Source organism: Lycorma delicatula, chromosome 5, assembly GCF_047948215.1.
Source record: "Lycorma delicatula isolate Av1 chromosome 5, ASM4794821v1, whole genome shotgun sequence".
Taxonomy (NCBI): domain Eukaryota; kingdom Metazoa; phylum Arthropoda; class Insecta; order Hemiptera; family Fulgoridae; genus Lycorma; species Lycorma delicatula.
This window is the reverse complement of record NC_134459.1, coordinates 17,338,575-17,364,389: the sequence shown is the minus strand read 5'-3', so window position 1 is coordinate 17,364,389 and position 25,815 is coordinate 17,338,575. Positions and strand designations below refer to the sequence as shown.

The 25,815-nt window shown below is 30.4% G+C and overlaps 2 protein-coding genes across 2 annotated transcripts in view; both read left to right on the top strand.

Annotated features, from left to right (window-relative positions):
- Positions 1-990, top strand: part of LOC142324763 (uncharacterized) — a 101,010-nt gene extending 100,020 nt beyond the window's left edge. Inside the window, exon 13 of the transcript XR_012756387.1 lies at positions 688-990. The gene's annotated coding sequence lies outside the window, so the exon portion shown is untranslated. The remainder of the gene's footprint in view (positions 1-687) is intronic.
- LOC142324764 (protein D2-like) lies at positions 365-16,509 on the top strand. Its single transcript, XM_075365731.1, has 5 exons — positions 365-595; positions 7,460-7,622; positions 9,034-9,174; positions 14,410-14,485; positions 16,169-16,509. The coding sequence occupies exons 1-5, from the start codon at positions 575-577 to the stop codon at positions 16,311-16,313; spliced, it is 546 nt and encodes a 181-aa protein (XP_075221846.1). The 5' UTR covers positions 365-574; the 3' UTR covers positions 16,314-16,509.
- Positions 16,510-25,815: the final 9,306 nt, after the last annotated feature.

Genomic DNA, 25,815 nt, shown 5'->3' with positions numbered 1-25,815 from the left:
AACTGTAATAGATTTTCATTATTTTAATATTTTTATTTTAAAATGTTTATTATACAATAACAAAATTATTTCAATTATGACCATGGATGCGGGATCCTGTAAAAGTAGTTTCATGAAAAATTAAGGTTAGATACGTCTTATCTCAGTATTCTGTATTTGGTGGTTTATTTAATAGAATCTAAATATAAACATGTATATTATTTAATATACACACACACACTCATACAGTTTATAGGGTCTACCTTAAATTAATATTACTATTATTATCGTTATTAATTCATTCAGATAATGTCAAAATTATCTTATATTTGTTATTCATATCAGAATATTTGATTCTCATAGAATTAATGATAATACAATGTGATTAACGTGTCATTATTTAACTCTAAACATGGTGTAAAAAATTGTTACATTATATATTTATTGCAGTAATTTATTACTATTTATTCATGGTGATTTTTATTCTGTACATGATAATAGTGCCTCCGTATTAAATACTGATGAAATTCAGTCACGGATCCCTAATCATACTGAAATATTTAATCATCACCTTATACCTTATGTTATTGATGAAATGCCATATCAGACTTGTGGGGTAAGTTTATTATTATATTACTGTAAATTAATTAGTATTATAAGCTATTTTTTGACACTGTATTTTTCTTTTTGGATATGATTGTTTTTAAGGTGCCATCATAACATTATAAAATGCACCATTACATATTATGTTTATATCACTGCAAACGTGCATTGGATATTTCAAGCACTCCTCAGACAGAAAAAGGTAGTAAAAATGGATTTATATATAGGTGATTATCTGACAGATAATTTATTATTTTTGGCAAGAAAATGAAATAAGGCATCTGTAAAAAAACATTGAAATAGGATAATTTTGGTTTTTGTTGTGTAAATTATGGCCAGAAATTGAAGCTGATCAACAAACACTCAGGACTAATCATACTGTAAACAGAAGGTGAAACTTGTTCAAATAGTAGTTCATGCTGTTATAGTTCATATTAAAATGGAAAATAAAAAGAATTAAGAAAGTCTGAAAAATTGTAATTATTTAATGCCATGCTATCACTGTATCAATACTGACAAAGTATATAATGTATTACATCTCAGTAGAGGTGTCATACCAAACATAAATGTGAAATCTATGTTGGAAACTACTTTCCACAGAACCATGTGTTTTGTATCGCTCTATAAATGACTATTTTTAGAATTGAAGACTCTGTTCCTCGTAAAAGTAAATAAAACTTATCAGTGTTGTCTAGAAACCAAAGACAAAAGTTTAAGCGCTGGGGGTAATCTGTTGGAGGCAAATTTTGAACCTTCTGCAGGCAGAAAGGATAAAGATTTTCTTTTTGTAGGAAATGCCGCACTTTGTTTTTTGACAAACCAGTGTGAAATGAAATTTGCCTTGTACTAATGCCTGAACTGTGCTGAATCATATGTTGTTCATCATTAACACAATGATTTACTTTGAATTCAACAGAAAACGAACATTTTGGAAATGACCCTTTTGTTTGTAATTGCTCATACACAGAAGAATGTTTATTAGGTACAGAAAGAATAATACTAATTTTTGTCTGTTTTACTTAAATAAACGACCGATTTTTAAAAGTTTTTATTTACTTTTTATTGGCTGTATTTACAATAATTTTCTCAGAATAAAATTCTAGATTTTATTACTAAACCTATTGCATTTATTAGTCATTTAACAAACCTATTGTACTACAAACCTAAAAAAACTTGTTTTTCACACCAAATTTTGTGTTTTACAACAAATATATTAAAAACTATTGGGAGTTATAGGACTTGTTTTATCCTATTCTCCAGCTCAAATTACAAAAGAAACTATCAACTTTACCCCTTAATTTGGGTCCAAAAAATTACAGTAGGGCTTCCTTTTATTAGAAGAGCTGAAATCTGGTTAAAATTTTTCACTGGCCAGATCTGCATGTAGATGAATCTTTTTCATTATTTTTACTAGTAGAACATAAGTTTCTCCATTTCTTTGTGGGACACTCTGTATATAGTTTTAAACTGACATAAGTTGAATATATAAACTTTATTTATATGTATGTATATATATATATATATATATATATATATATATATATATACATACATATACATGTACTTTAAAAAGCTCATTTTTACCCATGTTGGAACAGAGATGTCATATGCGTTTGGGGTAAGAGGTTGTATGTGTGTGTGTGTGTGTGTGTTCCTCAAAAACTGTTGAACTGATTTTGATGTGGTTTTTTGGATTACATAGTTATCACTTCAGAGCAGGTTCTTGGACACGTTTTACATATAGGTCACCGGTGTGTGGTGCAGTAGATGCAATTTTGATGCAGTTTTTTGCATTACATAGGTATCACCTCAGAGCAGGTTCTTAGATTATTTTTATGGTTATAAGCCGCCTGGGAGCACTGCAGTAGATATGTTTCTTCAGCTTTGTTGATTTTAAAAAATTTTTAATTTTATCATTTATTTTATTTCAATATAGCATTTTAGTGGTGCCATCTAAGAACTAACTAATTAACTAACTGCATTGGTAGATGTAGCCTACTACATAAATACCAGAATTAAAAAAATTTTTTTTTAATTTAAATTCTCTTGCAAGTTACCCATTGCATTTAAAATGTAAAAATCTTAATTTCTTTATAGCCCTTGCTCTTTAATAGTTAAAGATAAAAAAACTTAACCAAGGCTTTTCATCCCTTCTTAGAAAATTACAACTTAATTTATTCAGAATTATGTCTACATCTTTGTATTTTTTAAACAATTTTAAAAAGTTTTTTTTAATTTATCATCACTTAGGGATGGACTATTTTCTTAAAAGATTAACTTTACCTCCCTTGAGTATGGGAGACCACAAAATGAAAAAAAACTTTTTTTCGTTATTTCAAATTTGTAATGCTCAAAATGTATTTTTTTGAAAATTAATATTACTAAAATAACTTAATATCCTCCCCTGATAGGGGTGCTCCTAAATTAAAAAAAATTTAAATGGTTATTTTTAGATTTTAATTTATTTAAAATCAATTTTAGTGAATATTTTAATATTAAAAAGGTTCCCTGATGAATGAGAACCTAACTTCAAAAAAGAGTATATTTTTTTGAGATCAAGATGCTAATGTACTAAATAAAATTTTTGGTTATAGCTTCATTAGAGCTATATATTATATATCTCTCCATAAATCATGAGACCTTGCGGATAGTAAGGGGGCTTGAGTGCTCAGTGATACAGAGAGCTGGACCCAAGGTGCAACCATATCGGAGAGGTACTTTTAACCAGACTATGGAATGATTCCTAAAAGGGGGCAGCAGTTCTTTCAGTAGTTGTTAAGGGCATACATCAGGAGGATTATATCAACATCACTCAATCTTCTGAATACTGCGCAGCTGAAAGCAATGGAAAACTACAGCGGTTTTTTTCCATGGTAAAATATTCTGGAGGTAAACTAGGATCCCCGTTTGGAACTCCAAGTGGGGACTACTATGGAAGGGGTCATCAGAAAATTAAAAAATAGCATTCTACTAGTTGGAGCATGGCATGTTCGAAGTCTAAAAAAAGGTTGATAGGTTAGAAAAATTAAAGAGGGAAATGGATAGTTTAGATGTAGATGTAGTAGAAATTAGCGAGGTTCGGTGGGAAGAGGAAAACAACTTTTGGTCAGGTGATTTTAGAATAGTTAACTCAGAGTCAAATAAAGGGCAGGTAGGTTTCAATAACGAACAAGAAAATATAGAAAAGAGTAGAGTATTTAGTATTTAGAGTACAAAAAGCTTAGCAATAGAATCGTTGTAGTAAGGATAAAATCAAAACCTTAGCTGATAACAATTGTTAGCATTTATATGCGGACTACAAGTGCCCATAATGATGATGATGATGATGATGGGGTGTGTATATGAAGAAATTTATGAGGCAAATAAACACTTACAAGAAGTTGAAAATTTAATAATAGTTGGAGATTGGAATACAAGCATCGGAAAAAGCAAGAAAGGAAATATTGTGGGTGATCAAAAGGAATGAAAGAGGGGGCCGACTTGTTGAGTTTTGCACAAAGTATAATTTAGTAATTGCCAACACCCAGTTTATAAATCATAATAGAAGAATATACATATGAAAAAAGCCAGGTGATATTGCAAGGTATCAGGTATATTATATTATCATTAAGCAAAGATTTAGAAATCAGCACATTGACTGCAAAGCTTACCATAGACAGACATTGATAGCGACCATAATTTTAGTGATAATGAAATGTAGATTGGAGTTTAAAAACATGAAGAAAAGGTGTCAGATGAATCGGTGGAATTTAGAAAAGCTTGAGGAAGAGGAGGTAAAGAAGATTTTTAAGGAGGACATCGCAAGTGGTCTGAGGAAAAAAGATAAAGTAGAAAATGTAGAAGAGGAATGGGAAAATGTTAAAAAGGAAATTCTTAAATCAGCAGAAGTGATCTTAGACGGAACAAAGAGAACTGGTAGAAAACCTTGGATATCAGAGGATATATTGCAGTTGATGGGTGAACGTAGAAAATATAAGAATGATAATAATGAAGAAAGTGAAAGGAACTATTGATAATTAAGAAATACTACAAACAATAAGTGCAAACTAGTGAAAGAAGAATGTATTAAAGAAACATATTCAGAAGTGGAAAGAGAAATGATCGTATTAAAATAGGTGGAGCACACAAGAAAGTTAAGGAGAATTTTGTGGTACATAAATTAAAATCTAATAATGTGTTAAATAAAGATGGTACATCGATTTATAATACAAAAGAATGATCATAGGTGGGTGGAATATATTGAAGAGTTATACGGAGGAAATGAATTAGAAACTGGTGTTGAGGAAGAAGAGGATGAAAGGAGAGAAACAATACTGAGATCTGAATTTAAGAGAGCATTAAAAGATATAAATGGCAGAAAGGCTCCTGGAATAGATGGAATACCTGCAGAATTACTGTGCTGTGTAGGTGAGGAAGTGATTACACAAACTGTTGTGTAATATTTACAAGAAATGGGAAGTTCCATTAGATTTCAAAAAGAGTGTTATAGTCACGAAAAAAGAAAGCAGGAGCAGATAAATGTGAAGAATACAGAATAATTAGCTTAACTAGTCATGCATCAAAAATCTTAACCAGAATTCTGTACAGAAGAATTGAGAGGAGAGTGTTAGGAGAAGACCAATTTGGTTTCGGGAAAAGTTTAGGGACAAGGGAAGCAATTTTAGGCCTCAGATTAATAGTAGAAGATTAATAGTAGACTAAAGAAAAACAAACCAACATACTTAAATTTACCTAGAAAAAGGCATACCTAGAAAAGGCATTCGATATCGTAGACTGAAATAAATTGTTCAGCATTTTAAAAAAATTAGGGTTCAAGTACAGAGATAGAAGAACAATTGCTAACATTTACAGGAACCAAACAGCAACAGTAATAATTGAAGAACATAAGAAAGAAGCTGTAATAATAAAGGGAGTCTGACAAGCATGTTACCTATCCTCCGTTACTTTTTAATCTTTACATGGAACTATAAGTTAATCTTGTTAAAGAACAATTTAAATCTGGAGTAACAGACCAAAGTGAAAAGATAAAGATGCTATGATTTGCTGATGATATAGAAATTCTAGCTGAAAGTAAAAAAGATTTAGAAGAAACAATGAACAGCATGGATGAAGTCCTATGCAAGAACTACTGCATGAAAATAAACAAGAACAAAATGAAAGTAATGAAATATAGTAGAAATAATGTAGATGAACCACTGAATATAAAAATGGGAAGAGAAAAGATTACAGAGGTAGAAGAATTTTGTTATTTGGGAAGAAGAATTACTAAAAATGGACGAAGCAGGAGCAATACAAAATGCCAAATAGCACATCAAAAATTGATTTAAAAATCAGGAAAACATTTTTGAAAGTATATGTTAGGAGCATAGCTCTATATGGAAGTGAAACTTGGACGATCGGAGTACCCGAGAAGAAAAGATTAGAAGCTTTTGAAATGTGGTACTACAGGAGAATGTTAAAAATCAGATAGGTGGATAAAGTAACAAATGAAGGGGTGTTGTGGCAAACTGATGAAAAAAAAGTGTTTGGGAAAATATAATTAAAAAACAAGACAGACTTATAGGCCACATATTAAGGCATCCTGGAATAGTCACTTCAATATTGAAGGGACAGGCAGATGAGAAAAATTGTGCTGGCCGGGAACTTTTGGAATGTGTAAAACAAATTGCTAGGGATGTAGGATGTAGGGGGTATACCGAAATGAAACAGCTGGCACTAGAGGGAATCTTTGAGAGCTGCATCAAACCAGTCAAATGACTGAAGACAAAAAAATCTTCCTACCTCGCACAACTGCTGATGGTTCTTTTATATACATTTTACTGGAAGTCAATCTATGTTTTGGATAAGCTTCATGATAAAGCAAGCTGCTTCTCTGGCACGTCAATTTGGTTTTGAATTCATCAAATATATACATACAGGTTTGCCATATCTTATAGAAAAATAAAAGTGTCAACATTTTCAAAAATAATTAATACATATTACCCAACAATATGTAGTTTAATTTTCCAAATTTTCAAAGAAATTTATTGTTTGTTTTTGATTAATATTCCAATTAGTATTTTTGATAAAGTGGAGAATTTATCTCAGTAGTATTTGGGCATATGTGTTGTTAATAGATGTGTAACTAATATGTAGAGGAAATAAAATTAGCAGAAAATTATTTTATTTTCTCGTTTGAATATTGCTTACCTTTCTTAACTTATTATTTTATTATTATAAACAATTATTTTATTATTTGAGCATAGGATTCACAAAAACAATTAATGTACAAGTAACAACACTGTTTTAATTCATATTTAAAATAAAGTTTAGTTCACACTGAAATTCTTAAACATTTTAAGTTTATAAACAATTATTTGCTTACAGTAGTATTTCTGTAACTCTGTGGAATGAAAAATTAGGATGACCATAATTTTTATATTTACATATTTAAAATTTTGATGTTACTTTATTTCTTAGAGAATAATATTATTTTACAAAGAAATGCCAAATCTTATTAAAATAGTTCTGGAAATTATTTTAAAAATAAAATAGTGGAAAGACAAATACAAAAGTATTTCTTTACCTATTTTGTATGAATTTCTTTCTTTTACCAATGTTAAAAACACTACCAAAATACTGGACATAGTTATGTATAAACAGACAACATCTGTTTATACATAGTTCAGTTGCGCTGGTTGTAGGAAATCTTGTATATTATTCGTTAGTAGGAAATAAAATTAGCATAAAATAATTTTATTATTTGAGTATAGGATTTGCACCAACAATTAATGTAACAACAGTGTACTGTAAATGTATACTAAAAGCATAATTTTAAATAAAATAATAATTCAACAAGATAAAAATATGTTTTCTTGAAAATTTAATAAATTTCCAGATGCTCTTCATACACTACTCGTATTACGATTTTAAGTATCATAGGACTGCAGAATTTGATGCACACTTGGGTGTAACGTTAAAACCAAGTGACACAAGGAATCCTCCATTTTTTGAATGGTATGATGCTGATGAAACTGATTATTATACTGCAATGATATTTGGTAAGAATATTTAGGAAATAATACTTTATTATACTTCTGTATTTTTTAATTACAACTTATTTATTTATCCAACTACACATATATATGTGATATAATACATCGCATAACTTTCTGATGTAATACATGTACATGGATTACATCAGACAGTTCTGTTAATAAGGTTATTTTTCAAACATCTGTATTATGCAGTTTTCATAAAGTAGGTTATAATAGCAACATAAAATTGATTTGATTAAACTGCAAACAGGTTTTTAAGTTATTAATAAGAAATTTAAAGCAGTTCTTAAGGGTATACATCGATGCAATTCATAAGTTGCGGGTCGGCTTTCGGTATACACAGCGTATATCTTGAAGATTTCATTGGACCAGTTTGATAGATAGCCTTTGGTGAATGGTTTCTTGTACTTGCTTATGCGTACGCGGTCGTCCACTTTGAATTTAGGTCGTTTTATGTTTAACAGGTCTACTAGAGTTAATCCTTTACACTTCGTTGCCTTTATTAACATCTTTCGGCATCATCCCTATAGTCTGATGCATCGTGTTGTTATATTCATGTACTAGTTTGGCAACAAGTCTGGCCACTTATACGACCTTTGCTTTGTGAACTTTATCCACATTTTAGTCTTCAATGTCCGGTTGAACTGCTCCACTGTAGAGGCTTTTTTCTCAGAGTGAGTGGATTAGTGGTTGATATCGTATTCCTTTAGCAGTGCCTTGACCTTACCATTGTACCCCACCTTACAATCATCCATCTGTAAGTATTTCATTTTATACTTTTTCAGAATGGGAGTCAAAGCTGCTATCAGGTCAGCAGTCTTCCTTTTTATCGGAATGGTGAATGCGAATTTAGAAAAGCAATCTACGAGGGTCATTCAATAATTAAAGAAACAAATTGATGTAGAAAAAACTGCACATTTTTATAAAATGAGACTTTTACTCAACATAATACCCACCAATATTAATGCGTCCCAACAATAACTAGTTTTTTTATAACTGATGCAAAGAAGTCTTTGTCTTGTTGTTTGAGCCACTTTCCCACAAATTCTTTGACCTCCTCGTTATTGCTGAACCTTTTTCCATTTAATGCCTTCTTGAGTGGACCAAACAAATGAAATCAAAGGAAGCCAAATTTGGACTGTAGAAAGGATGTGATAGTATCTCCAAACCCATTTATCCAATGGTTTCTTGGGTCAGCTGGATGGTGTGAGGGCGAGCATTGTCGTGTAGCAATAACATGCATTTTCTTTGAGATCTTTTGTATCTTTTTGTATCATTAAATAAATATGTATTTTGATGTTATGAACAAATATTAATGTTGTTCATTTTTGAACTGTTTTATATCTTTATCATATCACACAGCCTACCTCATTTTTGTTTCAGGTAGTATAATATTACAATTTTTTTGTTGTAGATATAGATTCACCGAGTGTAAACAAACCTATTCATCGAGATTGGCTACATTTTTTGGCAGTAAATTCTAGAGGCTACATAGGAATGAAAAGAGCTGATGTATTAGTAGATTATATTGGTCCATGGCCACTAAAACATTCAGGTTTGCTTTAATAACACTGGAAAACAAAATTAAACTGTTTTTTTGGCACAAGGAATAAAATATAAATTAATAGAACATTTTATGCTAAATACAAATATATAAATAGCTTATTTATGCTGTTACCCACCATTTTTTGAGATATGCAAGTAAACTTTGAAAGAATTGTAAAAATTTATATGCATGCAGGGCATTACTCAATTTTCCAAAAATGTGGTACCAGTAATTTTTTTACTTTGTGTGTTTGGCATCTGGACCATCCCTCTTTTGTGTCTGATAATAACCTGTGTGTATTCTTGCACTCTACTGTTACTGGTGCCTATTTTCCTTGACCGAGATTTGGGATTTGGTGGTGGAAGTGTTCCCTGTGCTTGTCACTGACAGCGCCAAAATTGTCCAGAAAGATATCCTGATATGAATTCAAGAAATAAAATTTTATGGACATATTTTACCCCATATGTTTGTATGACTGAAATAATTCCGCCGCAGTATCACAATTGTCGGGGTATTTATGATTTCCTAAAATTTTTTGGACAACACTTTTAAATTACTTTCATGCTGACTTTTCGACTTGAGATTTTCAAATTGTCCGTCTCTAATCGAAGTTCTTATTTGGGGATCCACAAAGACTCCTTCCTTGATTTTAAGCTCAGTAACATGAGGAAAATTTTCTTTCAGATAATGAAATCAACACTATTATTATCTATTACCTTAACAACAATTCTAAATAGCTCTTAATTTTATATGAATTGGAGGAGCTAGAACAATCATTTCCGAATTAACTAGTTTGGGATGTACAACATTTTTCTGTCCATGTATAAGCGTTTCACACTTTGACTATTCCTTCCTGAAATAATTTGTTGTCTTGTCCTTGCTGTGCCATTTGTGAAAAAAGCAACAAAATTTAATGTAGCTGCACTGCAAACACATTAATAATGCAATAACTTTTAAACTGTAACATGTAGTCTGTCGATACTTGTTACACTGAATTTTTTCTAACGGGATTTTTATATTGTCATATGTTTTTTCATGTTAGTTACACAAGGTAATAGCGTAGAAATAAATTTGTTGCCATTGTGCAAAACTACAATCTTTAAATTAGTTTTCAAAGAATCACTAAACACTCTCCATTCTGTACTGTTATGTTCATGATGAAGTGCAATCATGACAACATAAGTTGTCATGATACTGTACACTGCAGTACACAACATAGTATACTGAACTATTTTCTACAGAATATAGATCTTAAAACTCTTCCTGATGATTATAAAAGGAACTCATTTTAGTGTTGGTATGAAGAAGATTCCAGTCTTTCAGCCTAGATCCCAAAATCTTGGCTTGTTCTTCAATGAGTTCAAAATCCCAAATAATTCACTTTGAGTCATTTAATTTACTTTGAGTTATCAGATGAGGTTCAAAAGAAGAGGATTCTGCTTCAAGTAGGATCATCCTGCGCCTCATGTCAAGTTTTAGTTTCTATCTCTCTTTAATTTCTATCTGAATTAAATGAGATAGACGAGATTCATCTTCAAGTAGGATCATCCTGCTCCTCATGTCAAGCTTTAGTTTCTATCTCTCTTTAATTTCTATCTGAATTAAATGAGATAGACGCTAAATAGAGATAGATAAATTAAATATGAAAAAGACACAACTTTAGTTGGATGTATTGGAGATTGCGGTATAGTAAGATCTCACCATGAGGCACTGGCTTTACAGCAAATTGTAAATTCGGATGCTGCACTGTGTGGGTGTGGGTGTTTACTTATTTCTTTTATCTTTGTAATATACAAATAACACAATCTGACAAATGGTCTTGTAGTTCATGCCACATCATCAGTATGGCAAAACTCACCGCCAGTCAGTCAGATATTTTACATACAACAGATGTGAGAGGCCCAATTCTTATCTTGATTCCAACTTTACAGTCAAAATATAGTTCATAACATTTTTTAACCAGTGGAGTCAAACTTTGTTGTTTTTTTAAACATCAAATCCACACATATGTAACAGAAGTTATCCAAATTATGTATGCATTTCTTTGGCATATTTATTCACTAACACAGCACACTTGACCCAATTGTAGATCATAAAAGAGAATGAAATCACAGTATGTGCATATAGAGCAAACATTTAAACAACACTGATATGTTAATTGTATGACTCAGAAGACTGCTGTGTGCTGACATACCAGAACCTATAGCAAATGAATCGTCATGCATATATAGCTGTTGCCTTCATAATGTTATGTTTGTAAAAAATATATAGAATTCTGCAAAAAGCAATATTTAAAAAATGTTATCACATAAAAATGACGGATGATAGAAAAATTCTGATTACATTTTTGAATTCAGCATAAAATGTTACATTAGGAACACAATAAAATTTTCTTGTGCCTAAAACTACATTAATGTAATATAAGAAAATTCATTAATATTATTTGTGAATCTAATTCTTTAGCTTGTTTTTATTATTTCACTATTTTATAGTTTTGAAGTTCTGTATTTGATAATATGAATGAGAATAATTAAGTAAATTTACATTCACCTAACAAAAAATTTTATGTACATTACAGTATATTAAGATATTTTATAATAAAACTAAAATAAACAAAATTATAGGTAATTTATTCTGATACATATAACAGTTGTGCATATTTTAATCTCCCAAACAGGTCTAACTTGTAAGTTTAGATCTGTTTGGGACATTTAAACAACACCACCTCTATAAATGTATTTGATGAAGGGAAATTCCTGATATTCACCTTCCCGTGGTAGAGAAGGGTCAATGATTGTATTTACTAACAATAATATATAAAAGCAGAGAATAAAAATGAAATCCTTCAACCAAGAATGAAAGGACACCTGATACAAGAGGTAAAATGATGTAAGAGAGTATTGAAGATGTTATAAGATTAGAAAAGGACTGCTGTAATATACTGGTGGGAACACTTTGTTCCCCTGGAAACAAAGCTCGCTATCAGATAGACCATATCTTAGTAGATGAAAGGTATAGGAATGCTGTTGAGAAAGCCAATAGATCACCAGTGAAAATATCAATACTGATTATGTGCTGCTTATGATGGAAATGAGAATAGCTTTAAAGAAAGTAGAGAAGGTGAAGGTGTTTGGGTATAGAACTTAGAAAAACTGAATGAGGGAAAACTAAGGTAAGTAAAGGAAAAAGGAAAATGAAAACAGTGTAAGTGTTGAACAGTGTCGGTGTGAATCATCTCATGTTGGACATCCTGCTCAACCTGGATCTGCTCAGGCAGTCATATTTTTATTTACTTTCATTGCTTTTTTGTCTCACACATAATTCTTTAATTAACCTTTCTTCTTTCCATTCTACTACTTGTATTTCTTTAAAGAATCTCTATCACTCTCTCCTATTTGACACTAAACAAATTATAAATAAATGATTTATGGTTTAAATGATAAATGGTTTTATTTTAGCCTTTTCTAAATATATTAAACACATATTCGTTCCTCTTCCTCTCTTTAAACATTTTTCTCCAACCATCCTTAGTAGCTTGATGACATCTTTGGTTTCTTTCCCTTTCCTGAAGCCAGGTTAGTCCTCTCCTGCATTCTCTTCCATTATTCTTACAACCTCCAGTTTACAACTCTTAACAATATTTTAGTTGTGTAGGCTATTAAATTTATTGTTCTTTGTTCTGCACATTTTCTGGTTCCAGTTTTCTGGAATTGATATCATTACTGCTTTCACAAAGTCTTAAGACCTTTCTCCCATAGAGTGTATCTTCAGTTATCCTCGTACAGTTTAACAATTTATTTATAGTGTCAAATAGGAGAGAGTGATAGAGATTTTTAAAAGAAATACAAGTAGCAGAATGGAAAGAAAAAAGGTTAATTAAATAATTATGTGTGAGACAAAAAAGCAACAAAAGTAAATAAAAATATGACTGCCTGAGCAGATCCTAACATGAGATGATTCTCACCGACACTGTTCAATACTTATACTGAAGATATGACAAGGAATATATTAGCAGAAAGAGAAGAAGGAATAGGCATAGGAAGACGAAAAATAACCTGTATGTTCTGTATAAGGTTTGCTGATGATCTGGTAATTCTAGCTTATTGCACATAAGCCTTTGATTGTTAGTTGCCTTGTAAAGATTATTAACAGCCTTGGAGGAAGAAAGGATTCTCCACATCTTAATTCATATGTCAAGAACAGATTGAGATTTATTTGATATTCGCATTTAAATGACAATTTTTACGAAAAAATTTAAAAATCTTTTTTGTTTTCAAGTTTGAAAATAATGGTCGTGTTAATTTCTAAATCATTTATATCTTCTATCATTTATTTATATCATATAATTATTATATCAGTTTTCAGTTATATAATTTATCATAGTTTTATATAGTCTATATCATTTTATATCTTGATAATCGTTTGCTTTTTTTAATTTTCTTTTATTAGCAAAAATTTTAAATATTTTTTATATGATAACTGCTAAGCAGTTCAAATGTAATTAAAGATTTAATCAAAATCTTTACGGCCTGAAATGGATGCGTAGTCTTAACACACGACATGTCATATGAGGGATTGCAAATTCTCAGTTGGCAAGTGCAATTCTTGACCAGTAGACAATTTTTGGGCTTCACTGAAAAGCTTCTTGAATTTGTTTTACATTTTCCTCTAAAGTTTGTAGTATAAAAGTCTGTAGTATATAGTCCTGGACTCTTTCCCTTATATAAACAACTCGATTCTTCAAATTATTTATAATATGTTTGTACAACAATGTTCTAAGCAATGATAGATCAATCCTGAAAAGTATGCAGTCAATCCTGAATTGTTATTACGCATTGTGTCCTGCTGAATTATAGAACACAAAACACTTTCTGCTGCATAAGTGCCTTTTTCTTTACAACTGAGTTTAGCATTCATTTGAGTGCTAGCATTGCAATCTGGGACAGTTCAAAACTATAGGATGCGTAATTTCAAATGGTACAAATTTCATTCACTGACTGTGTATAGTTGGACAGGTGTATGATTTTGAAATCGGGTTTCTTTTAAAAAAATAAAAACCATTTCTTCATTTCTGTTATCAATTTTTATTGAAACAGTACATTACAACACAACAATAAATATTGTCACCCAATCTGAAGCTGATTATATTTGAAAAAAAAAAACATTTACTTTTAGCTTTTCTGTTTATCCAAATATATATTTATAAGCATGTATATTTGATAAAATTCTTCCCTTTTTTTTTAGGTAAACATCGTTATGTGGGTGTGGTTTACATGCAACCAAAGAGAATGTTGTTCAAAGAGAGACATATATATAATTCGTGAGTATAATTATTATTAAGTAGTATGTATAGTTTCCTCTTCACTTATTCTGAATTGCCCTTCGTAGACGTTGAGAGTCACGCAGTATGAGGCTGCAGTGATGGTCGTGCCACGTTCCATGAATTCCACCAAGAGAACTCCATTCCGGTCCCAGAACACAGTAGCCATACACTTTCTGTTGGAGAAAGTTCGCTTGAACTTCTTTGGTTTACTGGGAGAATGAGAGTGCATTCACTGTTTGGATTGTTCTTTTGTTTCTTCAGTTTCTAAATGGACCCGTGTCTCGTCCCCCGTAACAATTTTGTTCAAAAAATTTTCTCCTTCATTGTGGTAGCGCTGGAGAAACGTAATTATTTCTCAGTGTTTTGTGATGGTCGGACAGCATCTTGGGAACCCATCTCGCACACAGTTTGCGGCACAATGGTGTAGAGAGCTGACCTTGAAATGTCAGGAAAGGAATCACTCAAAACAGAAATTGTGAACCGACGATTTTCTCGAATCGCCTCATCCACTCGCTCATCGGTTGACACTCGCTTCCTTCCCTGACCGCCTACATCATGAACATCTGCACGTCCTGCTTTAAAATTCCTGCACCATTGTCGCACTTTGCTGTCACTCATTGAAGTTTCACCGTACACATTACTTATTCGTCGATGAATTTCAGCTGCATTACACCCCTCAGCCTGAAGAAATCGAATTACCGCACGCACTTCACTCTTGGCGGGAGATGCTATTGTTGTAGACATGTTTACGTGATAGGTACGTGTTCAGAACTAAACGAAGTGAAGCGGCGTGATTGAAGGCCATACTAGAGACGCTGCGCAACACATATGCGAAAAGGTTCATCCGATTTTTGCACGGGTTTTTATTTCACAACCGATCGGTCCTTAAAAAAAAAATAACCCTTGTAAAATTGTTTAGGCAAACAAATTTTACTAAAAAAAAAAAACAGTCTTTTTAGACATTTGATCACAGATAGGTTCCATAAAACATATTAAAATTTCATATTCAAGAGATTTATAATTGATTTGTCTTTTTTAATAGTCTAATACTAATTGTACTATTGGAAATGGTCTAATTAATTATAAGTTATAGAAATGGTTTTTATATAATTGGAACTGGAATTACTTCTTTTTAAAAAAAAACCCTGGTAAAGTTTTTCATTATCTTTTGTTAAGATGACAAATATCATTCATGAAATTTGCTTGGATTCGGTTCAGTCAATTATCATCAGTTTGATAAGAAACATAAAATGTTCTTATAATTTAAGGAACGAATGCAGAAATGCATGTTTCACTAATGGTGTGTAAACTGATTTTGGATTTAACACGTAGCTGTAAATTAGAAGAGACATACACTGTCACACAGACATTCTTATAAAAGTAATGCTACTCGATAATAAAATTACTCAAAACTGTTTTTACTTTTTGATAGCTTTTTCAAACTTAGGTTCAGAATCTTTGAAATGGTTGCATATAGCATAGAATATAATAGATTATAACTTAGCAAATCTTATTATAACACAGATTATATACTTTATAACATAGCAAATCTATTGCTTGTGTAATTAAAAATATTGTTTATTTTGTTACTATAAATTAATAACAGTATTACTGGAAATACCACCATTTAATGAGGTAAATCTTATTATTGTATAAATTCATAATCTTCTTTTGTTTCAGTGATTTTATTTCTCGGAGAAATTTTTCTCACAGGGAATTTGCAAAAAAGTATAATCTTGGAAAACCAATATGCGTTAATTTTTTTACGGCAGAATGGGAGACTTATGTAGATACAACATTTAAGAAATATTTGCACAGAATGTGATGAAAAGAAATGTTATTTTCAGTTACAGAATTCATTTTATGGAAATTGAATATTTGTTGTTATGCGACCTTCATCATTAGAAAAGCGTAAAGTACTTTCAAATAGTGTAACATCTTGTGTATTTTATGAAGTCATATCATGTTCTGTGTTTCCAGTGTTGTATAAATTTAATTAATAAAATTATGATTAAGTTTTCTTTTGTTTGTTGTATACGATTAATTCAAATAAGCTTGAAAATATTAAAATTTTTAAATGCAAGAAAAATGTTTGAAATTTGGAACTAGTTTTTTGAATCCAGAGCAGATAGGTCTGATTCTTCCAATACTTGGTTATGCACATAAATTGTGGTTGCTTGATATCTGGTCGTTATGGTCTACATCATGACTCTTTCCTACGAGACAGTCATCAAGCCTATCAGGAGGTATTCATAATACTTGATTAGTTCACAGTGGCATCTTTGTCTCCTTGAACAAGATTTTTTCTGCATATTGTCATGCCTGTTTGTAGGGAAATTAGAGCTTTCCAAGTGGCATACAGTAATTGTGAGCTTGATCTGAGATTTTCTTGAGATGACATTAGTCATCAAGTTATGGAAATAGATTTTGTCACATTTCTAATTTCCATGCCTCTGGAGAAAAAACAAGTGGTTCTGACTAACAAAGAAAGCTTTTTCTTGACTTTAGGTGAGTGTATTGCCCTTTATAACCAAAGGCAGGATGTAAAGGTCTGAAATATGCCTCTTTCACACTTTCTGTCACTACATCACATATTTATATATAGGTAAAATGAAATAAAACACTACATGTACATACAATTGATTTTCATTTTGTTAATTCTTAATATGCCTATTCTTCTTTCTACCCTGCTGGCTTTTCAAGTAATCATTTATTTTTTCATTGAGAGACATCAGTATTGAACAAATTAAAGTCTAAAGAATAGAAAGTATGTATGTACAGCTTTGGAATACTCATCACAAAGCAGAATGTGACTTAGATTTAAATGTAACTTGCCCACCTTTTTATAGCTATAATGTATCACAATAGTGCATTTTTTTTTGTTGTAAATTTACAGTAGAATGTTCTTTTACTGAAATATAGCATCAGCTGATCATAAATACATATCTTGCCCAAACAAACTTGTTTAATTTTCATAATATTCAAAACTTGCATTTTTCTGAAAAATGCTTGAGTGACTCTTAGATTAAAAATGTGTGTTCAAAAAAGGACTTATTGAACACAGCACAAGTTCAAACTGGCTACTATTAGATCTATTCTACTACATTCAGGCTATATCTACATGTCTGGTGTACAAATCAACAAGTTAAGATATTCTGAAAAACTAAAATATCTAACAAAGCTTTTTTTTATTAAATAATAATTAATACTCACCACAGATGTCTACTGTGTTCTCCCAGCAAATTTGCAACAGTTGGTGAAATATTTCACTTTGGTCAAAGTGGCAAATATCTGTTATTTTGTTAACAAATATTTCAGGTAACTCAATGTTTATAATTGTAAATTATGAAAAAAATGAAATGATTCATATCGTTTGATACGTCATCATGTAATTCTTTGCAGAATTTAAAATCCTAGTCCCTGTTTAAACTGCGTATTCTTTTTAAAATTGTCAACTAACAACACATATTTTGGGGTGTGGAGGGGGGGGGGGTTGCACATCTGATTAGAAGGTTCAGTTTGTTAGAATTATGATCCTCATATTTTTATACTGTTATGTTTATGCTATTTTTTTGGTTAGTGAGACTGACTTATTATTATTATTATTACATTTTTCTGAACAGAATTACGGGACATTTCAAGTTTGGAGATTTTGATTTTTTCGTAGTTATATTTCTTCTGGTAGTAATATTTCAACTCAGAAGAAATCTTGTAAACAGATATATGCATTGCGCCTATACTTTATTATGGCAATATTAATATAATTTCTTTAGAGATAGCTAAATTTGATGGACATAATAAAAAACTATTATCTTATCTAAAGATAAATTATTTTATCTAATCACAGTGACATTTTTGAATTTAAATAATTTAATTCATTATACTCTTATTCTGAATTACCCTTAAATTTAGAATCCTTTCCATAAATTCACTATCTACTTTATAAAATAAAACATACAATAAATATGGAAAAAAATTTCATGTAAACAAGATCTAAAACAATTCATTTTTGAGTTATAGTTTGTAAAAGATTTTTTCTGATCTCATCCAAATGTGATAGTACCAAAAATTCTTAATACAAAAATTATACAGGAAAGTATTTTTTTGAGTTAAAAAATGAATAAAGTTTTTCTGACAATTATTGGATTTGTAACAATTGTTGTAAACCCAAAAGACTGGTTGTCAAAAAAAACCGTATTTTTTAAGATTTGGCATACATCTGTTTAATTAATCTGTCAACTTTGAAACAAAATGTATAGAGAATTTTATTCTGAGAAAATTTGTATAAACAGAGTAAACTGCAAAACAAATAAAATTTAAGAAACTTGATAAGTCAAGTTAATAAAAGAGAAAACAGTTCAAAAATTGGTATATAAAAATACATTTAAAACAAGCCTTTCTTAGATTGAAAAAATATTTAACACAATTAACTATTCAATATAAATTATAATAAAGAAAAAGAAAACAATATTTTAAGTCCAAAATCAACATATTCTTTTTAATGTAATATTCAAATATCAGCAGTTATACGCTCTATTTGATCTGAAATTTTTTCTGATGTATCTGTATTGTAAATGGTCATCATAATTAGTTCTTTTGAATTAACTTTTTGTTTGTTTTTTGTTTGTTAACTGGTTTTTTTAAAACCAAAGGTACAAGTTCGAGTGACATTAGGTCATATGACCTTGTAGACCAACAATTTAATTGATCAACCATTTTTGGTTGTTTTAATGCAATTATATTTAATTTACTATCAAACTGATTAAATATTCAAAGTAATTTTAGATCATTTGTTATGTTGTTGGTAGAAAAACAACTTCATCAAAAAAAAGACACGGTAAGTTATTTCCCATGAAGCATTCATCAAAATTAAATAGTCCAGTAATTTTGTCACCAATAACACCAGCTAACAAAACTCATAAAACCACCAAACTCATCTTCACCTTACTGGACCAAAGGGTTGCTTATTGTTCACAAGCTGAACAGATTGTTGATTTCGAAACTCATTTTTTTCTTAATTACTGGTTATTTTTGTTAGTGCAATTTTTTTTTCAATAAAAAAACGATTTTCATGTTTGGTTAAAAATTATATTTATTTTATAACATTTTTGTTCCACTTGGCACAAAAATGTTATAAAGTTGGTAGGTTCATTCTTAATTGTTATTAAAAACAACCCAACTTTCTTTACTTTTTCCTTAACTTGACTCTTGTCAGGTTTCTTAAACTTTTATTTGTGTTTATTTGGACTTATGTCAGTTTTCTCAGAATAAATAAAGAACAAACAAACTAGTGCTAGATATGAGCCATCTAAATATAAATTGTAATTTGTTTACATAGCTTTACTGATATTAGATAAAATTACAAATAAATTACCTTATTTTTCTTCACAGTTTCCTTTATCAGAAATACTTTTTTTCTACCAGACAGGTAACTTCCTGTTCCCCTCATAAAAAAAAACAAGACGGCTGCCCCAACAACCAATTGTGTACATTATGCTCAACTGCAGCATAATCTTCAAATATTTCCCCTGCTAAAGCTTCTTTCACAAGTGGAAATCACATGGTAATAAGTCTGGACTGTGTGATGGGTGTTCAAGAGATGTCCAATGTTTTTTAGGTAGTTTATCACACTGTTTTTATGGACTTGCATTGCCATTGAAGGAGAATGTTGAAGGTGTTGTTTGTTGCGATAAGCATCTTGATGTCATCGAACACCTGGCAATGTTTTTTTTAAACTGCATTTACGGTCCTTCTTTCAAGCAGGAAATCAATCAGCAGTACACCTTTTGGACCTCTGTATACTGGGTGACATAAAGACTCCCTTCTTTGGAGGGGTCACTGTTGGGGCTGAAATGGGAGTAGAGAGGTGGGGTAGGTTTCATGTTCACATGTTGGTAGAGGCTAATAGTAGTTGGTTCTCAGTATCCACCATGAGTTGGACAGGTGAATATCAGGGCTTTGTTGTTGAAGCATATTGTGAGAACAAACGTTCTATGATAGCAATGCAAAGAGCATTCTGTACACACTTTGTGTTCAGTCGAAATGCATCTGTATCAGATTGAAAAACAATTATTCTATGGATTTCTAACCTTTGAGCAACTGGATCCTCACTGAAAAAAAAATATCAACTGGCAAACCTAGGACCAGTAGAACACCAGAAGATGTGGAAACAGTAGAGTATCCATTCAGCAATCAATGACCAAAGCATTCCACGGCACTGGGGATATCAAGTTGAAGTTTAAGGAGGATTCTGCATGTCGATTTAAAACTGCAATCCTTACAAGATTATGCTGGCTCAAGAATTAAGTGAGAGAGATCATGCTAACCGTAAAGCCGTAAGTCCAGAAATTCTTGAACCGGTTCCTGCTGTAGCTGTTATTTTGAATAATGATGAGGCTCACTTCCACCTGAGTAGAGGTGTAAACACGCAGAAGTTTTGCTACAGGGTGAACATAACCCCTCGTGAACTCCAAGAACAACCGCTCCACTCTTCTTGTATAACTGTTTGGTGTACAGTTGCCGACTTTGGTGTAATCGGCTTGTGCTTTTTTGAGGAAGGTGGTGCAATGTAACGGTGACTGCTCATCGGTACATGTTGAAGACCTTTCTGCACCCCAACCTGGTTGATGTGGATACAGAACATGTTTGGTTTCAACAAAGCAGGGCCACAACTTGTACAGCATAATGTTTGCTCGGAGTATTTAAGGAAATGTTCCCTGAGCATTTAACCTCTTTAAGGGGAGATATGGGATGGTCAGTACAGTCATTAAATTTAAGCCCTTGTGACTATCTAAAGGAAAAGGTTTTCAAACATCATCCTGAATCTCTTGAGGATTTGAAGGAATGGATCCAACAGAAAATTGACACCATTCTGACTGAGCTAACCCAGAGAGTGATGAAGAACTTCCGAAAATATCTTCAACAATGTGTTAACGACAACAGCCACCATCTGTCTGATACAATCTTTAAAATACATTAAATAAAACTGTTTTTTTATGTACTTTTCAAAAATGTATTCAGTTTTTCTAGACAGATTTTCTCATTATTTATACTTCTTTAAAATGAGGGAGATCTTTATGCCCCACCCTGTAAGTTGACAGAACTTTTCCAGCTGAGAAGCGTTTCTTGGTCTTGTAGGTACTCTTTCCCACTTTTCCACCACACCATATTTGTTTTCTGGGGTATAGTGGCGAATGACCCATGCATATTTCATCACTGGTCACAATATGATTCATGCCTCTCCTTCTTCCTCAAAGTGATTTAGAAGCCACTGACAAATGTCTTTCTGGACATTTCTCTGTGAGAAGAAGTGAAACCCAGTTCGCCTAAACTTTACTATATCAAAGACAAAATTGTATGCACACTTCCAACATTTATGCCTACCTCCGATGCAATTTCAACAACGATCACCTTTCAGAAGTTCATGAATAGCCTAAATGTTGTCATCATTGACACTGGCCCTGTGGACAATGTTTACAACTTTCATTCTCCACACTGCATCATGGCCACTTTGAAATTTTGAAGGATTTGATACCTCTATTGGTAAGAAATTGGATTATAATTCATTGTGCAACAGATGGGTACCTTCTGACATGGGAACATGACCTACAGGTGTGGCTGGCCAATTGCTCCCGTCCACACACAATTAACTAAATACCACCAGCACCTCACCACAATCACTCTTCCTCAGTCCGTGCAGCAATTTCCGGTTCCTATTTGAATGACCTTCATATGTTTATATGAATTTTCCGTTTTATTTTCACTAGCAGAACATACACTGAAAATATTTATGTTTCTTTGTATTTATTTAGCAAATTCTCAACATCTGAAATGTATGTAAAATATTTCACTCTAATTTCTAAAATCAGCAGTTTCTAATGTTTAAAAGGCTGATCTAGAAATAAAATTGGTATAAATTACTACGTAATCCATCCACTTACCTCCTTGCTAAAATTCCAGGTGAATCAAGTCGACACTATACAACTTGAAAACAACTTATGAACATAGACGTTGCACATTTTGCTGGAAAATTAAACTAAACCCCTTTCGATTAATATTCCTTCAGGGTAGCTTAGTGAATATAAATAAGCATCTTGTTTTGTCAAATTTACAATAGTTAATGAAATATCCAATCTTCATAATAATATTTATTTAAAACTACAATTAGTAATGATTAATTACAGAATGAACAATTACCATCAAAAATAATTCTCTCTTAATAATACAGATAATAATAATCTAAAGTGGTTGATAAAAGGGAAAAATTAGCAAATATTACTAAACAGTCCAGACAGTCACAATTATTTTCTTGAAATTAATACAAAAATGCATTTTACTGAAAAATAAAAAAAATCTGTTAATATTCTTTTATGATAGCTCTACTGATCACAAATGTGTAACATGTTCAAGCAAATCTGCAATAGGGGCAGCATCAGCATATGTGGAATCTAGGAACTTTGGTAGAACATATGAAGAATAGCATATTGTTGTTCAATGAATATAAATACTGTAATCTTTAAATTTTCTATAATTTTAAAATTATAGAAAATTAGTATAAAATTTATAAATTCATTAACTGATATAAAATGAAGATTAAAATTTATTATTTTAAATGTTCTATTAATCATGTATTTTCATTTAAATAAATAAAAAAAAGACTTCATAATCTAAATACAAGTTACTTCAATCATTGCATTAAACAGAGGGGAGATAAATACATCACATTTTACTACAAAAAAAGGTTGTTTTTGTTTTAAAGTTACTTTTTTAAACAAAATTTCTTTAAATGTATCTGAGTTTTAGAGCATAGATAAATAAAAATGGAGTGACATTTACAGACTGTTTTCACTGATCATAAATAACGGTATTGTGTTGCACAATGATATTTAAATGGGATGACTTCCTTTCTGATTAATCTGAACTATTTGATAAATCAGGCTGAAAATAATTATTTTCAAAATACTAATAATGGAACTACTAATGAATAATAGAGAAATGTAATTATTAATACAATAAAATGTATTTCTTCTTTCATTTGTGTATTATAATAATATTTATCAATTAATAATCAAATACTTTTTATACATTATACAATACATTACACAATCAAATACAAGAGCAATCACTCCCACACCAATCATTTATACAATATATTATTTATTTATTTATTTATTAACTTTAACCTCATTTATAACATTTCATTTACTGAAAAAATGTAATAAAATAAAATTAAATATAACCACTGACAAGAAAATTATTGATGCATTTTACAATAAAAAAGTAATAAAACAGCAATAAGTGACATTTGTTGTACATGTTAAGAGCATATATGTAACATCTTATAAACACAATAAAGTAGAGTGTAATCTGTAACCACAACAGTTATTTATAAGCAATAATATTTATGTATACACATATATATATTTAATAAAACTATAATATCTGACTGGAACATGCATTTTTTAATATTCTATCTTCAGCAAAAGCATTTAATACATAAATATAAATTTGACTAAAAAAAGTGTAGTTTATAAAAAAATAAATAAAATGAAAAACAAAGCAAAACACCATAAATTTTTAATAAAAAAGAAAATTTATAAAAAATTTAAGTTTACTTATTTAAAGAGGATTATATTTTTTTACACAAAGTCGATTTTTCATATCAAACACATGATATAAACGTTATATCTTCACTAACATTTATTTAATAAATAGATAATTATTTTTATTCCCGTGACCTCGGAGGATCTGCCGCACACTTATTTAAACAAAAACAATGAGATGAATGAAGTAACAGGTTTAATAAATACCAAATATTCTTGCCAGGAATAAAATTTAGCAAAGAGTTTAAAACACTTCAGAAAAGAAATTGAATACAAAAAAAAGTAAAGTATAACAACATTTAACCTCACACATTTAAAGTTGTTCTTACAGACTCCAACAGGTCAATCAACCCATTAAGAGCTGATTCTGATTTCTATGCACAAATGCCACGTGTAAACCATTTCTAATTATTATTGATGGGTTTACAGATCTTTCAAAATTACAAATGTAAAAAATAAAGTAATAAAAAATAGTAAAACAAATAATTAATTTACAATAAAATAAACTATCTTCTGGTTGCATTAATTAAGAAATAGAATTGAATTTCATATAAAAGATCCCTTAACTGTACAAATCGATGAATGATTTTTAAATTCATAAAAGGTTTTATAACTCACATTAATTATGCAATTAAAATAAACTTATTCATAACCATGTATTATCCATTAATAAAGTATACCATCATATAAATTTAATGTTTTATAATCAATTACATATGCTTATGAGACAACCATATGTTCGTATGTTAGAATACTATTTATTTTTGTCATTATTAGACATAAATAAAATTTAAAACTATTTTTACAATACCTATGTTCTGCCTTTATTCTTTCAAAATTGTGTAGAATTAGAAAAAACAACTTTAACAAAGCTTGGAGTAAATTTAAACGTTCAACTTGAATGAATTATCCAAACTAGACATCTCCAAAATTATTCTTTAAAATTTATTTTTCATCAGGTGTATGATAGTTTTTTCACTAAGGACGTAATTTAATAAATTTAAGGGAGAAAAAAATAAGGCATAAAAAATTCCTGACAATTTTACACAAAAAAAAATGAAATTCACAACTTTTTTTAAGTGAATACAACTGACAATTTCTCACCAAATAAATTTTTTTTTGCTACAAAAAAGATCAATTTACAATTAAAGTATGTAAACAGATACATGCCATTTTATACTTAAAAATCTGTTACAAATGTCCCTGATAAAAGTTACTCAAAATTGTAAGTATGAATACATCAGCTTGATGTATTTTCCTTAAAAACCTTTCTAAAAAAAAGAAGAAAGAAACATGTCTCTAAAACAGCCTTCATTATTAAAAACAAATGTATTAGTAAAGGTCTTTAATAATGCATTTGTAAACAGAAAAAAGGAAAGTATATTTATGATCATGATATAGCATTTACTACATGACAAGAAAAATCTCCTTTGGAACGTTGCAAATAAAACAAAAATTATCTCTTTTAATTATGATCATTTGAGTGGATTTATCTAATACAATACAGTGCATAGAATTAATTGTAGCTGGTTGGTCTTTGTGCACGGGTGGTATGAAATGTCCAAGAGTTGACACTCAATCAATGTCTATTGAGGGAATTTTCATTTAGTAACACCTTTTGGAAGAAGGCACATATAATTATTATTTAATTTCTCTGCATTCGATATCCATTTAAATCAAGAAAGTTGAGCTATTTCTAAAAGAAAGGATTAAACAGTTTCGCAT